This window comes from Cyprinodon tularosa, unplaced genomic scaffold (assembly GCF_016077235.1).
Source record: "Cyprinodon tularosa strain WSP-4 unplaced genomic scaffold, ASM1607723v1 ctg259, whole genome shotgun sequence".
Lineage (NCBI taxonomy): Eukaryota > Metazoa > Chordata > Actinopteri > Cyprinodontiformes > Cyprinodontidae > Cyprinodon > Cyprinodon tularosa.
Window position 1 is genome coordinate 986,676 of NW_024038958.1, and position 14,662 is coordinate 1,001,337.

Genomic DNA, 14,662 nt, shown 5'->3' on the forward strand with positions numbered 1-14,662 from the left:
TTTTTTCTTCTTTCCTAGTTGCTTAGAGCTGCAGAAGGATTTTAGGTATTTTAGAAGTGCAACTGAAGGCTCGCTTGGAGCTCTGACTTAGAGGGACAGACGGGTCAAACAACAGACCTGATTTTCACCTGCAACACAAGTCATGTCTGCTGCTCAAGTTTCCGTGCTGCTCTTCCTCCTAAATTATGTAAGTCTTTTTGTTCAAATGTTGTTTATTTTATTTTTAATTCAAGCTGGTTTAGACCAGCTAAGTTGCTGACAGCTTTAGTTTTAGAAACTATGGGCGTTTTAGTTCTAGATATTAAACATCTGGATAAAACATATTTTCCTAAAATCAGAAAGGATTTAGATTGCTGCAGATTCTACTGTAAATGTTAAAAAATGAATTTAGTATTTATTAAACTGACTTTTCTGTAGTTTAGTTGTCTCTGCAGAGGTTCAAAATTAGGCTCAGCACAGGTTAATGTTTATGATGAAATACAGAAAGGTGAGTTTCGATGTAAGTGAATGAAAAAAGTTAAACTAAACATTGACTGTATCCTCGAAAGTTTACAATTCTTAGCTTCAGCTCAGAGAGTTTCTACTTCTAGTCTCTTAATCTATTTAATTTAATTTCTTTCCTGACTCCTCATGTTGTTACATAACATGTTACATAATCAATATTTTTCTTTATTTCTTCAGTATTTTGTAATTTTTGTTCTTTCTAATCTATTTGTTATTACAATAGGGATTTGATTTGGATTTTTAATTTATTATTAGATGGAATTCTTGAATTTAATCGATTTGAAAACAGTTTTCATTATTTAAATTCATCTGACAGCAAACATAGACCTTACATTGTGGATCTTTTGATGCTGATCTTTTATTGTTCCAGTCCTCATTTCTGCATTCAGTTGTTTTTAACAATGTTTATAATGTTTTGATGATATAAGGATTTACCAATAAAAGTAGAAGTTTAATTTCTTTGTTTATAACATCCCTATCAGGTTGGATCTTTTTATGGGATAAACTCTCAGGCTGGATTCAAGTCATCAAGCTCCAAAAAGCAGGCTGGTTACTCTGAGACAACCCCAAGAACGGATCCTTTGAGCAGAACGTCCCCTGCTCCATACATACATGGTGAACATACACAGGCTGTACTGAAAACCCAAAACATGGTGGAAATTAAGTCTGCTATGAGTAGAGAGAAAGACAAACCAAACATTCAGAGTGGCAGAGATAATAAAAGCAGAGATCCAGTTCCTCTGCCTCTAACTGAGGAGGAGCTTTTTAGGTCTGATTTATTGGATAACCTGCGGACTCCTGAAGATGAACTTATAACAACAGATGTTGCTCAAAGAAAGCCTCAGGATGGTCTCCATGCCGGCCATGGAAGCTTTAAAAGTAATCTTGTATCTGCTGCAGACAGCATAGAGACGACTCTCCAAAGCCCTGAAATTCAATCTAAGAATCCCACAGAAACAATCATGGAAGAAGCTTTTTCTTACAGACCGCATGTTGCTCCCACTTCCACGCTCATTTCTGTTTCCACCTCTAGATCAGGGCCTCTTATCTTCAACTCACTGCTATCATCTGAGGGTGGCGGAGAAGTGAAAAAGAAAGCCCCATCATCCGTAATCACATCTCCACTTTTCAAAGGCATGACCTCCTCTCCAGAAGACTGCAGAGGAAAACAGGAGGAGGGACAAGAAGAAAAAACAGAATCAGATGAATTCTCTACACTCCAGAACCAACCAGACGTAAACCTGACACTTATCAGAACACTGAAGGGAGAAGAGCTGAATACCAGCGACGGTGAAGCTAAGTCTGATAATATTTGTGCTCTTGGAAAAGTAAAAATGGAAAAACAGCTGGAAGCTGTTTCATTTGACATGAAAGCAACACTGCTTCCCCATGCAACAGATACAGATCATGCCGATGTAGATATAAACAACAAGGAGGAAAGATTGAAACACCCAGATATTAACATTACTGTCTTTGGTAATGGGGACATCCAGCTCTACAATCAGTCTTCATCCAGTTTAATATCTCAATTTAATTCTGAAGGCGTCACCCAATCCCAGGCTGAAACTCCACAGCACGCCGTTCATGCTGCCAATCAGGCCTCAGGATTCACATACAAACGTCTTCAAGCCAAACCCAGGCCAGGAATCAGAGGCCCAAGGGTAAGACTTTTTTCACATAAACCTCTTTATAAACAAAGCTGGATTGCTTATACTGAGAGATATTTGTATTTCTACAAATATGAGCTAATTTTCAAAGTCAGGCAGTGATATATTGAAGGCAGATTAGAAAAATCTGGATTGTCACCATTTATACAGAGGTTAATTCAAATGAAGAATGATATTAAGATTAAGTATTAAGATAAAAACATGAAATACATACATGCAAGAAATCTAAGGAATTCAAATATGAGACAAATGTATAACTAGCAGTAGTGGCTGGTGGAGTTTTCTGCAGGGGGGCTATACTTCAAAAAAGACGTATACCAAAAACCCAATCAAACGTATCAAAGGTATCACACCAGTATATTACAATGAATGCCACCAACAAAAAACAACATTATAAAATGCCTGGTTCTGCTGGAGGTTTCTTCCTTTTAAAAGGGAGTTTTTCCTCTCCACTGTCGCTACAAACATATGTGGTGTGAGGGATTGCCTTCGAGTCAATGAGTCGATGCAACTAACTGGTTTTCCTTAGATAGAAAACTTTGAATCAATTTGACAGTAAGATCTGGTTGCATTGTAAAGTGCCTGGAGATGACATGTGCTGTGGATTGCGCTATATAAATAAACTGAAATAAATTATGAAAGCAGAATGCAACATTAGCTCCACTGCATGCAGTTAGCCAAGCCTTATTGCAGTGACATCAGCGCTGTGGTGGGAGGTGATGTGCAAATAAAGCTGCTTTCAGCTCTGGGGGCAGGAGAGCTGCGCCCCATGATGGTACTATCTTTTGCAATGCAGAGGAGCTACTACGCATGTACAACTTTGAACGAGTCAATAGGCAAAGATTTTTGTGCTCCATGGCGGAAATACTTCACCAGTCTTACGACAAACAAAACAGCTTTACTCATCATTAAAGATCAAATCTTTATCTTGCAAAATCTAAAAAATATATTAATATGTTTCGAAATATTTCAATTTTATATAAATTTTTTATTTCTTTTTATGTCTTAATCAAGGTCATTGGATGGGTGCGCCCTCTATTGGCCAGCCACCACTGATTACTAGTACATTTAAACATGACCAAGTGGTAGAAAATAACACTGTTGATTGCTGATTTACACAAACCAACAGTTTCTAAACAGCTCAGGTTTTCATGGAGTGAGGAGCTGTGAAACAACATGTTTAGTTTTTGTCCCAGGAGCACCAGTGGCAAGCCACAGATGGCTTGACCTACATAGTTCATCTCTGGAAAGCAGTTCTGAGATGAATTTAATGCCAGGTCCATTCAATGCTTTAGAGACACTTGATAAGATGGTCAGTAAAAAGATTTTAGGTCTGCATTATGGTTGATATTTCTGAGTGAGGAAGCAGGATTTTAGATGAGCTGCATCTTTGTGATTTTAATTTTTTGACAATCTTACCTAAACATTTAAGTTTGTTTTTCTTTCTTTTTTTTAAAGGAAACTCTTTACTCTTATTTGGGTTTGGACCTTATGTTGTTGTGAAAACTAAGATCTGAGTCCTCGACAGTCATGTTTTCTGTATGCTCTGTCTCTTCTGCATGAAGCTAAAAGAAGACATAATTTGTGTGAGGGACTTTGTCTGAGGCAGGGATCATGGAGATGTTTATTAAAAGTGTCCAGGGAATTTAAGCCTTTAGCAACCCATGTGTGATAAAGTAACAGATGAAATCCATCTACTTTTCTATTCCAACAAACAAGATGTTACAGTGCTTTTTTTTTTTTTTTTTTTTTTTTGTCCTTTTTTTCCTTTTCAAGGAAGTACATAACGCATAGAGATGCACAAAATATAAGAAGACCTGACATTAACTCCACACAAATCATCCATATCTAGAGAACCCAAAATAACTTATAAAACACTGAAAATATCCATCTTCTCTTCATCAATCAAAGTCCGTTTAAAACAAGTCAAAGAATGTATTAATAAAAAAAACATTTGAGCACAGCAATCGCCCTATCCTTTGATATATGGGACCAGTATTAGCCATACAGTATGAGAAAAAAGCTTTAGTTTAGAACCCTGTTTTATTAAAATCTATTTGAAACACACTACTTTTAAAGGCTTGCATTTTACTGTCTAAAACAAACTGCACGACAAATCAGTTTACATATTTGCCATTGTTACTGACGCTTGTTGTCATAACATAAAAAAACATCCAGAGATAATATAATGGTTGCGTTCAAAGTGTAAAAATAGTCGTGTCAGAAGAAGGCAAAAGTTAATTGAAAGGTTTTGTCTCCCTCATGTGGTCGACTTTTGGTACTGCAGTTGGTTTTTAACATCTTCAGTCATTTTCCTTTCCACACCTTAATTATCCTCTAAACTGCTAACCTTTTCCAAAATGATTATGCTTTTGTTTGTTTTATTTGTTGGAAACTATATCTGATTCATTTATTCTTCATATTACTAATAATGTTTTTGTTTGTTTAATAATTTTTTTAACCTTGTTTTGATGTTGGAATAGGAATCCAGTGTATATTTGTATCCATGTACACTGATAAGAGAACAAAAATAACTGAAGTAATTGATAAAATATACATAACTGTTGCTATTACCTTAATTAAAAATCTAAAAAGGTAATGAATAGCAAACAGTTTTCCTACAGAATGCAATAAGATAAAAAGATTTTTTTTTTTTTATTAATGGGGATTTATATGGTATATTATTTTATTTATTTTTTCTATTATTATTATTATTTGGTTCATCTTTTTATCCAAGCTGCAAAATGGTGAAAATTTGTGAAGTATTTGCAAGCTAAACTGTATTGTTTTCAGTACTTTTCTTTTCAGGGACAGCGTGGTCCACCAGGACTTCCAGGGCCACCAGGACCTAAAGGAGACAAAGTAATGAGTTCTTATTTTAGACAATTGGTCTGCTTGCATGATTGACCTGCTTGCATTTACATTGATTTAATATAATGTTTCTGCATGCCTAACCTTATATAATTTGCAACTGGCAGAGGTTTAACATTTAAATCAGTTCATTAGCAGCTCAGAAACATAGAATAAACACATTACTCTATAATAATACAATGTATCAGTGATCTCATCTATGTGTTAAACTACCTAGATTAAACCACCAATTCTACCCACATATGTAAGTCTTTAGAAAAATAATGCTTTCACGATCTGCCCTATGAATTAATTGTTGTTCATTTGGATCAGGCAAATGAACAGTTTGTTTATAGCTATTTTTAAATCTGAGAATCTTTATCTGAAAATCTAGAGGTTACATTTACATAGAAACATATTTTTTGACCTTGTTTGCTTGTTGTTTTTTTCAGCCAGAGGATAATCTAAATGATCACAACATGGTTTAAAATTAGATCCGTTTTACTCATCAAAGGAACATATTGTTCTCTGGCTTCTAAGGGCTACCGAGGCGTAATGGGTCAGACCGGACAGACTGGATACAGAGGCCCCATTGGTCCACCTGGGATGCCAGCCATTGTAGTATTCAGAACCTCTGAAGAAGAGTGGGAGGCTTTCAAGGTAATGCTCCCCTGTGGATTTACACAAATCATAACCCAGTATCCCCTATAAAAAGATAACAAAAATGGTTAAAAGGACAGAACGTATCTAGCAAACTATAATGATGTAGAAGCGAGCTAAATGGAAATGATTTATATACATAGTGGGATGTGAAGAGCTTAGTAGAAACTGATAAATTACTGTAAGCCACTTAAAAGATATTGAAAAAAAAAACAAAAAGCTCTTTAGATCACATTCATTCAGGTGTTTGGTGGAAGGCCGTTGTCTATATTCCTTGCCTTTAAATCGTTCATTATTAACAGCTGCTTGTTCCCTTTTTGCTCACTTTGTTTCCAAAGGATGCATTTTGTCAGTGATTTTTGAAGTTCTGTTGTTGGAAGTTTGTAGATTATCTTGTTGAGATTTTTTGCTTTTTATATCACTCCTGAAATTATGACAGACCTCTGTCACTTTGTCACACATTTAAAGGAAGCATGATAACAGTTATTTCTTGTGACTTATTCTCAATTGATCACATCAACAAAGATCAGCAAGATAGTTTTGATAAATATGAGACCGGGCTTGGGCAGCAGCAGACAGACAGGTTTGCAAAGTTTTTCCCATCTATAAATAAAATTGTTATTTGAACATTATGTTTTTCCTTTACAGAAGTTATCTGCATCTATTATACTTAAACAGAGAGGTGTGTAAAGAAAGAAAAGGAAGGAATCTTTAAGGGGATATTTGGGTCTCTTATTCATTGCTATTTTGTATTTAGTCCGTCAGTTAATGTATTTAATTTAAGCACATTTTAAAAGACAGAAATAACATAAAATTATTTTTAAACCCCCCTTTTTCTTCATTTCTTCTTAGAAAAAGAAAATCTACAAAAAGCTGGTATCTTCTTGGCCGGTACGTAACCGATTTGTCACTTGGCTCATAAAAATGTCTGAATGACTCAAATAAGGAAATTCCAAACATTTCTCAGGACCTGCATGGTTTTAAAGAGAACACTGAACAAAGGCATTGGCTGCAGCAATGTGAGGTTTTGAGATTTTGTTGAATGTCAGACATCTATTTAAAAGTATTTACTTTAGGATTGCAAAAAGTATCCCTGACTGCTCCAGAAAGGGAAAAATAATTTAATGTGCACAATTTCTTAAAGGTATTGTTGACTGGAAACCTTGAGCGTCTCAGCACAGTAAACAAAATAAAAGATTGCGCAGGGCACCATGTTTTTGAACTGATCAAAATCCTGGAGGATTTCCTTTTTTTCTGTGTTTATTCAAATCGTTGTAGTCTACCATAAGATAATCTAAACACTCCTCAGCTGCTGACTTTTCTATTTTGACATATTATTTTGGTCTAAAATTCTTGCACCAATGAATCCTAGAATAGAATAGAGTAGAGTAGAATAGAATAGAATAGAATAGAATAGAATAGAATAGAATAGAATAGAATAGAATAGAAAATCCCTTTATTGCCCCACAATGGGGAAATTTTTGTGTTTACAGCAATAAGATTATAAAGAAAATGGTCGCCCAAATCAGGACCTTACAAAACTGTATAAGAATAACAGTGAAGAGTTAAAAGATAAACAATAAATACTGTTCTCTAAAGTGTTTTAACAATAAAAAAAATGTGCACCTAGAGGATAAATAACCAATATACAGCTAAGGACATTTTTACAGTTACAGTATTCATATTTGAAATAGCAGCAACATTAGAGGTGTGCAAAATGACAGCAGCATGTTATTTAACTGATTAAGGTAGAAACTGCTCACAATCAGCATGAATATAACAACTTATTTAGGTTGGTGGGAACAGTGGTGGTTATAGAGTCTTCCAGCTGCTGGGAGGAAGGATCTGTGATAACGCTCCCTGGTGCATTTAGGGTGCAGCAGTCTGTCACTGAAGGAGCTCTCCAGTTCTGTAACAGCTTCATGCATGTATGGGTGGGGGGGGACATTATCGAACAGAGATATTATTTTAGTTAGGATCCTTTTGTTTCACATCTCTTGCACTGATTTCAGAGGGCAGCCAATCACAGAGCTGGTCTTCCTGATCAGCTTATCCAGACGCTTCTCTCAGCTACAGATAAGCCACTGCTCCAACAGACAGCTCCATAGAAGATAGCTGATGCCACAACAGAGTCATAAAATGTCTTTAGGAGCGCCCCCTGCACTCCAAAAGACCTCAGTCTCCTCAGCAGGAGGTGCCTGCTCTGACCTTTCTGATACAGCACAGGTGCCAAACTGGTTCCAGAAAGGGCCGTGTGGCTGCAGGTTTTCTTTCCAACCAAGCAATAGCACACCAGACTCCATTCACGTCATCAAGTGAGTCCAATCTGAACATGATGACTTGATGAGATGAATGGAGTCTGGTGTGCTATTGCTTGGTTGGAAAGAAGACCTGCAGCCACACGGCCCTTTCTGGAACCACTTTGACACTCCTGTGATACAGTGTTGTGAGTCCAGTCCAGTTTGTAATTCAGAAGAACACCGAGGTACATATAATAGTCCACTATCTATCCTTTAATCCTATCCTTTAGTCATATTTGATTTATTGCAAACTGCAAGCTTTAAGCAGCTATTTGAAATGAGAACAACCCTAAAACTGAAACATTTACATTTTATAATTTAATGTTTACAGTCTCGCCTACATTTGCTCCAGCAAGATGCCTTTTCTGTCTTACGGCATTATTCAAAATGACCCTATTTGTTAGCAAGAAGTTTATGTGATAAAAAATAAATAAATAAATCCATAATTGTATTTGTTTTCTTCAGTATTTTATTTTAAAGGAGGAGGAAACTTAGAACAACTTTATGCTGTTATTTCATATGAACTGTGTCTCTGAAGTTAATCTTGAATCTTTCCTTATTTTAAGACTTTTAGTTGTTATACCTACGATTTTTTTTTTCTTTTTTTGTAGTTTTCTGTTTTGTTTTACAGAAACGTAAGGGGATTACTGGCCTGCCTGGACTTCCAGGAGAGAATGGACCACCTGTAGGGAAACGACAGAATTAAAATAAACCTTATCATATCATATTTTTCCCATTTAATTGATGTAAAAGGATTTTGAATAATCTCCACATATAAACATTGTCTATCAGGGGCCACCTGGAATTATTGGAAAGCAGGGACCAAAAGGAGCTCAAGGGAAGATTGTAAGTGTCTGTTAGATTCCTAATTTAATACTGATGTCTTACTTTATAACCCAGACAAGGGTTTTGCAGCCTACAGCTTCAAATTATTACTATTAATAATTTAGATCAAACAATTTTATAGAAAGGATCTATCATTTTATATACATATACATTCAAGCTTTATGCTAATAACATTTGTCTTGTTTTTTCATTTTTTATTTTTTCTGATATTATGGTGTAAATACTATGCTTTACTTTGTAGAGAAAAATATTTTCCCTAAAAATATATTTTTTTCAGTTGTTTTTAAAGGTAATGATAAAAATAGATTCTTTAATTTAGATGAAGATGAACAAAAAGCAATACATAATACCTATCTATAAAATGTACAAAGCTGATTTAACTTGTTCAGCTCTCTTTGTGGTTGTGCATTTAAATAATTAAATAGGAGTGAGGTTTAAAACTGCAAGGATTGTTGACCTCTGATTCATTTGATAATTGTAGAGAAGAGTGAAATGGGTTTTTAAAATGTCTGAAAACCTTATATCTAAAGCTGATAACTTTACTGTAACCTAACTGTAAATGTGTTACACAGAGAGTAAAGAAAAATGTTTAATAATAATAAATGTTGATGTTTTTAATAGTTAGTCTTTTACCTGCCCTGAAAAACTCCCAATAATCAATTAAAGATCCTCCAAGATAATTATAGCACCTTTAAAGAAATCTATGATAAAGGTGACGAAATAATAATTTCAATTGTTTTTAGAATTTTATTTGGTTCTTTAATGCAAATAGATTTTTTATTTGCTACACCAATTCTCCCTCATTTGCTGATACTATGGAGGTCAGCAGACACTTTTCTTAATGTCCATCCTGGTCTAGATCTTCCTTTTGTTGACTTCACAGACTTCTTGGACAGCTTTAAGAGTACTTAAAGATCAGAGAAGGACAACAGAAGCATTGTTTGGGTCAGATGTTGAGTTACCATCTTCTATAAAAGATAAATATGGAGATACAAAAAACAGAAAGATACCTCACATAAAAGGATTAACCATTAACCCTTTTTTTAAATAAAGCTGTGGTTCCAGAACCTAAAGTGTATTACATTATTATTGTGTACTCCACTAACTAAGAAATATATCTATGTGCAGCTCCTCTAGTGGCAAAAGTGGTAGGGAAAATATTTAATAGCTGTTTTTAAGGCCTCTCTAGCCAAAATATGGTTACACCACATGCACATTTCAACCCAATTGTAAAATATATGCAATTTTGTTTTTTTAGGTCTTTTTTTTAGTTTATTTGGATAATTTCAACAAAACCTAATAAATAAAACTTAAATGATATAGATGTAATTGTATAGTAAAGCCTGTTTATTTGAAATACTTAATCATTAAATTTATGTATTTATGACTATCTTTACATGAAATTAGTACTCAGTGTATTTATTTCAAATAAATAAACCTTATTGTTTGAATTGCTTTAATTTAATTAAATAAACAGGCTTTACTATACAAATACACCTATATCATGTAAGGTTTATTTATTAAGTGTTGTTGAAATTTTCTAAAGAAACTAAAAAAAAATACCTAAAAAAAATAAAATGACATATATCTTAAAATTTGGTTGAAATATTTATGTGGTGTAACCATATAAATAAATAAGCTTTATTAAACTAATGAATCGGCATTATATAAGGTTTATTCAATAGGTTAGTATTAAAAATAAAAAAATATATAAAATTCTGTAATCTAATATTTTGCATAAATCCTAAAATGTGGGTGAAATATTTCTGCGTAGATTATGGATAATGAAAATGTTGCTGCTACAGGGCAGACCTGGACCACAAGGAATGCCAGGTCCACAAGGTTCACCTGGAGAAGAAGGCATCCCAGGACTAAACGGTGAATCGGGCCCTACAGGCTTACCTGGAGAAAAGGTGCAGATGTCACTTGACATACAGTTGCAAAATTTCTCCCAAGTGTTTCCTGTTTTTATCTAAAACATAGAAAAATACATTTCAGTTATTTAAAAAAGCTTCTCAGAAATAATACATTAACATTGTAATGTCTCACATGCAAATATATATATATATATATATATATATATATATATATATATATATATATATATATATATATATATATATATATATATATATATATATATATATATATATATATATATATATATATATATATATATATATATATATATATATATATATGTTTTTATATGTTAGTAGGAAAGCCTAGAGAATACATATTGGTTCAATAATTTGTTGAGTCCCAACATCTGAGTTGGGGAGTTAATAGAGTCTGAACTTAATTGTGGCAGATTTGATAAGTTTTATACTTCTTCAGAGGGAAAATAAAAAGAAATCAGTGGAGGCATCAGGAGGGAAACTGTAGACATCTACAAATGTAAAAACATGCACCTACAAAACTTCTGTTTGCTCCTTTACTTGTAGCTAATTGTCTTTGTTTGATTTTCTTTGTATATAGGGTCTTAAAGGCTACGGAGGAGACAAGGGCAGCAAAGGGGAGCAGGGTGAGTGGGTAAGATTACAGTGCAATTTACATCTTACAGAGATTAAACACGCTCCTGACAAAAACTGGCAATATTTTGTTCATTCTCTCATCAAGATTGGTTGTTATATGTCAACAAACCAACACCTCGTTTGAAAATATTTATCATGCTTACCCTGATAGGTTTTAGACTTTTTTTGTCATTTTAACGGTTTTATCTTCCTTCAGGGTTATCAGGGAGAAACTTGTGCTCTGGGACAGAGAGGAAGAAAAGGAGAAAAGGTACAATTAAGAATCCACTCCTTAAAATGTAATTAAAGTGAACATGTCATCTGATTCGTTTGTCTTGTCTTGTATTTAGGGCAATAAAGGGTCCCGAGGGTTTGATGGGATTCCGGGTTATATTGTAAGTGTCGATTTTAAACTTAAAAAACAAAGACTGCCCTTTTTCATTGCTTTTAGCCTCTGATAATGGGATTGTTAACACTCCTCTGACTGTAGAAAGTCTTTTGTCTAATTTGCAGGGCCTGCCGGGGCCCAGAGGCCCTCGTGGTTTCCCAGGAACATCAGGACCTCCGGTTAGTCTAAGAAAGCTAACCGTATCAGACCTAAAGACAATAAAAACAAAAACAAACAGCACAAATACAGTAGCACTGTGACCATATCTCTGACTTAGTAAAAGAAAAAATGATTAAATGTTTCCATAACTTGAACAGGAGGGTACTTCCTATTAGAATCTAACCACATGTGAACTGATTCTACCCACTGTTGCTTTTTAGGGAGAAATTGGAGCCTTAGGCTTTAGTGGTCCTCCAGGTCCACCTGTAAGTATTCACAGCATCAGTTTGCTGCAGAACACACCGTTCATCATTTGGGTACCCGATTAAATCAGTGTTTTATCTCATCAGGGGGAAATGGGCCCCAGGGGATTAGTAGGATTCACTGGAGTTAAGGGGCCTCCAGTAAGTTATAAACATTTTAAAACAGACAATGTTAAAAATGAAAATTAAAGACAATAATTAAAGACTTGTTTATGCTTTTAGGGTCATCAGGGGCAAATGGGCTCCAGAGGAGCAGCTGGACCACAGGTGGCAAGATATTAGCATGTATACTCATATAGCAGAAGCTGAAATATGTAAAGGTTTTAATAAAATACTGTGGTTTTATACAGGGAGAGCGTGGTCCAGATGGAGCAGTGGGGCCCCCTGGGGTCCAGGGCCCTCAGGTACACTATGTCAAAACAATTGATTTAAACCTTTTGTCTGTTCATTGGTAAAAATGGTGTTTGGTTATGGGTAAACATTAATCACTATGATGAAAATTGATTTTCATCAGTAATACTGATCCTTTTGTTAATGATGCTCAGTACAGTACTGTGATTTAATAAAAAATAGATCTGAGATTTTAAGTTAAGTTCATTCATCCAGATTAGGAAAAACTTCCAAAAATCCCACTTCCTGGACACCTCTTCTGGCTCAGTGGGGCGAAGCCTGAGGCGTCCCCGGGCCAACCAAGAGACATAGTCCTTTCATGTTATCCTGGGCTACTCTCTGGGCCTCCTCCTGGAATGTGAACGTGCCTGGAACACCTTCCAGCGGAGGCATCCATGGTGCATCTGAAAGAGATGCACCTCAGCTGACTCCTCTTTATGTGGAGGAGAAGCAGCTCTCCTCCGAGCCTCTTCCTGATGGCCAAGCTCCTCACCCTATTTCTAAGGTGGAGCCCAGCCAGGCTGCAGAAAAAGCTCTTTCAGCTGCTTGTATCCAGGACCAAATTTTTTTGGTCATGATCTATATCTCATAATCATAGGTAAAGTCTAGATCAGGGGTCTTCAACATTTCCAGACTAAGGACCCCAAAACTGAAGGCGAGATGGAGCAGGGACCCCCTAATTATATTTATTGTATGAAAGTGTGTTCTATCAAACTGATCCTATAGTGTCTCTATTACAGATTGAGTAATTTAAGGAAAGTAATTTCTCCCTGGGATTATTAAAGTATTTCTGACTCTGATTCCTCATTGATGGGACAGGTGTTGTGAATGAAACGGTACCCAGCTTGAAAAAGCTCCTGTGTGTCGCTGAATGTGTGCATTGATGACTGAAAGACATCTTCTACGTCCATTTATCTGTTTACTACTCTGTGTTGAATTCATGATAATGTGTATTTAAAGACATTTTAATTAGTGGGAAAAAATGCAGGGAGGGAATATAAAAAAAAGGTTTAGGTTACAGTTATCCTATACCTGTTTGACCCTTTTTTCTCTGGTTCATTTGTCATTTATGTTGAGGACTATCTAAAAATATAAGTCATGTTTTTAGATATTTTATGCGTCAAATCTTGACATTCTTTCTCTGACTTTTTGAAGAACTAAACTAATCTAGAGTCTATGTTTCTGTTCTTACAATTAAACGTATTGGAACAACAATAACATTTTTTTTTTTTATAATCTTCTCATTTCCACTCTTTTGTCAGATATTTTACTCAGAAACGCAGATCTTCATTGATGGCTGAAAGACATCTGTCTCCATTTATCTGTTTACTACAGTTGTTGAATTCATGTTAATGTGGATTTAAAAACATTTCAATTAGTGGAAAATATTGCACAATGGAATATACCTGTAACAAAATGGAGTCTAATCAAAACTTTCGCGAGCCCCATGCAGTACCTCTGCGGACCCCCTAGGGGTCGCAGACCCCGTGTTGAAGACCTCTGGTCTAGATCATAGACCGACCTATTCATTGAGAGCTTTGCCTTTTGGCTCAGCTCCTTCTTCACCACAACAGACTAGTGCAGTGTTTGCATTATAGCAGCAGCAGCACCGATCTGTCTATTGATCTCTGATGAATTGTTAGAAGTACCAGGAGACATTAAAGTAGCCTTGATGCTCTCTAGTAGATATTTAAAATGGGAATTTGATGGGCTATTCAACTGAGTAAGGTCAAAGATATTTGGGTAAATGTACACAGAAATGCTTCTCCAGACTCAGTATTATCTCTGACCTAAATCCTACCGGAAACCTGGATTGAGCTGAGGAGGGCAGAACAAAAAAGAGGACCCATTACTCTGGATTGTCTAGAGATGAGAAAAGCTTGAAGGCTCCTTTACACTGTATAGAGTGACCTTATTAAGTGATGTCATTCTGTCCTGATGGTAAAAAGAAAAGAAACAAAGTTTTGATCACGTAAGAGCTAATAGGAACAATGCCACTGATTTTATTAAAATCCGTGAGTTTTAAAATGCATTTATTTATTTTATATGAACTGAATCTTAGATTAAAGGTTGGATTTCTGAAATATTTCCACTGCAATAAATGAATACATTTTACATTAAT

General features: G+C 35.2%; 1 protein-coding gene across 1 annotated transcript in view; it reads left to right on the plus strand.

The window, feature by feature from the left end:
• Positions 1 to 14,662, plus strand: part of si:dkey-21p1.3 (collagen alpha-3(IX) chain) — a 24,464-nt gene continuing 9,802 nt past the window's right edge. Inside the window, exons 1-16 of the mRNA XM_038288572.1 lie at positions 1 to 187; positions 987 to 2,165; positions 4,980 to 5,033; positions 5,562 to 5,681; positions 6,534 to 6,572; positions 8,613 to 8,666; positions 8,774 to 8,827; positions 10,633 to 10,740; positions 11,306 to 11,359; positions 11,558 to 11,611; positions 11,691 to 11,735; positions 11,854 to 11,907; positions 12,109 to 12,153; positions 12,238 to 12,291; positions 12,373 to 12,417; positions 12,501 to 12,554. Of these exons, the coding sequence (XP_038144500.1) occupies positions 143 to 187; positions 987 to 2,165; positions 4,980 to 5,033; positions 5,562 to 5,681; positions 6,534 to 6,572; positions 8,613 to 8,666; positions 8,774 to 8,827; positions 10,633 to 10,740; positions 11,306 to 11,359; positions 11,558 to 11,611; positions 11,691 to 11,735; positions 11,854 to 11,907; positions 12,109 to 12,153; positions 12,238 to 12,291; positions 12,373 to 12,417; positions 12,501 to 12,554 (2,058 nt within the window). The 5' untranslated portion in view covers positions 1 to 142. The remainder of the gene's footprint in view (positions 188 to 986; positions 2,166 to 4,979; positions 5,034 to 5,561; positions 5,682 to 6,533; positions 6,573 to 8,612; positions 8,667 to 8,773; positions 8,828 to 10,632; positions 10,741 to 11,305; positions 11,360 to 11,557; positions 11,612 to 11,690; positions 11,736 to 11,853; positions 11,908 to 12,108; positions 12,154 to 12,237; positions 12,292 to 12,372; positions 12,418 to 12,500; positions 12,555 to 14,662) is intronic.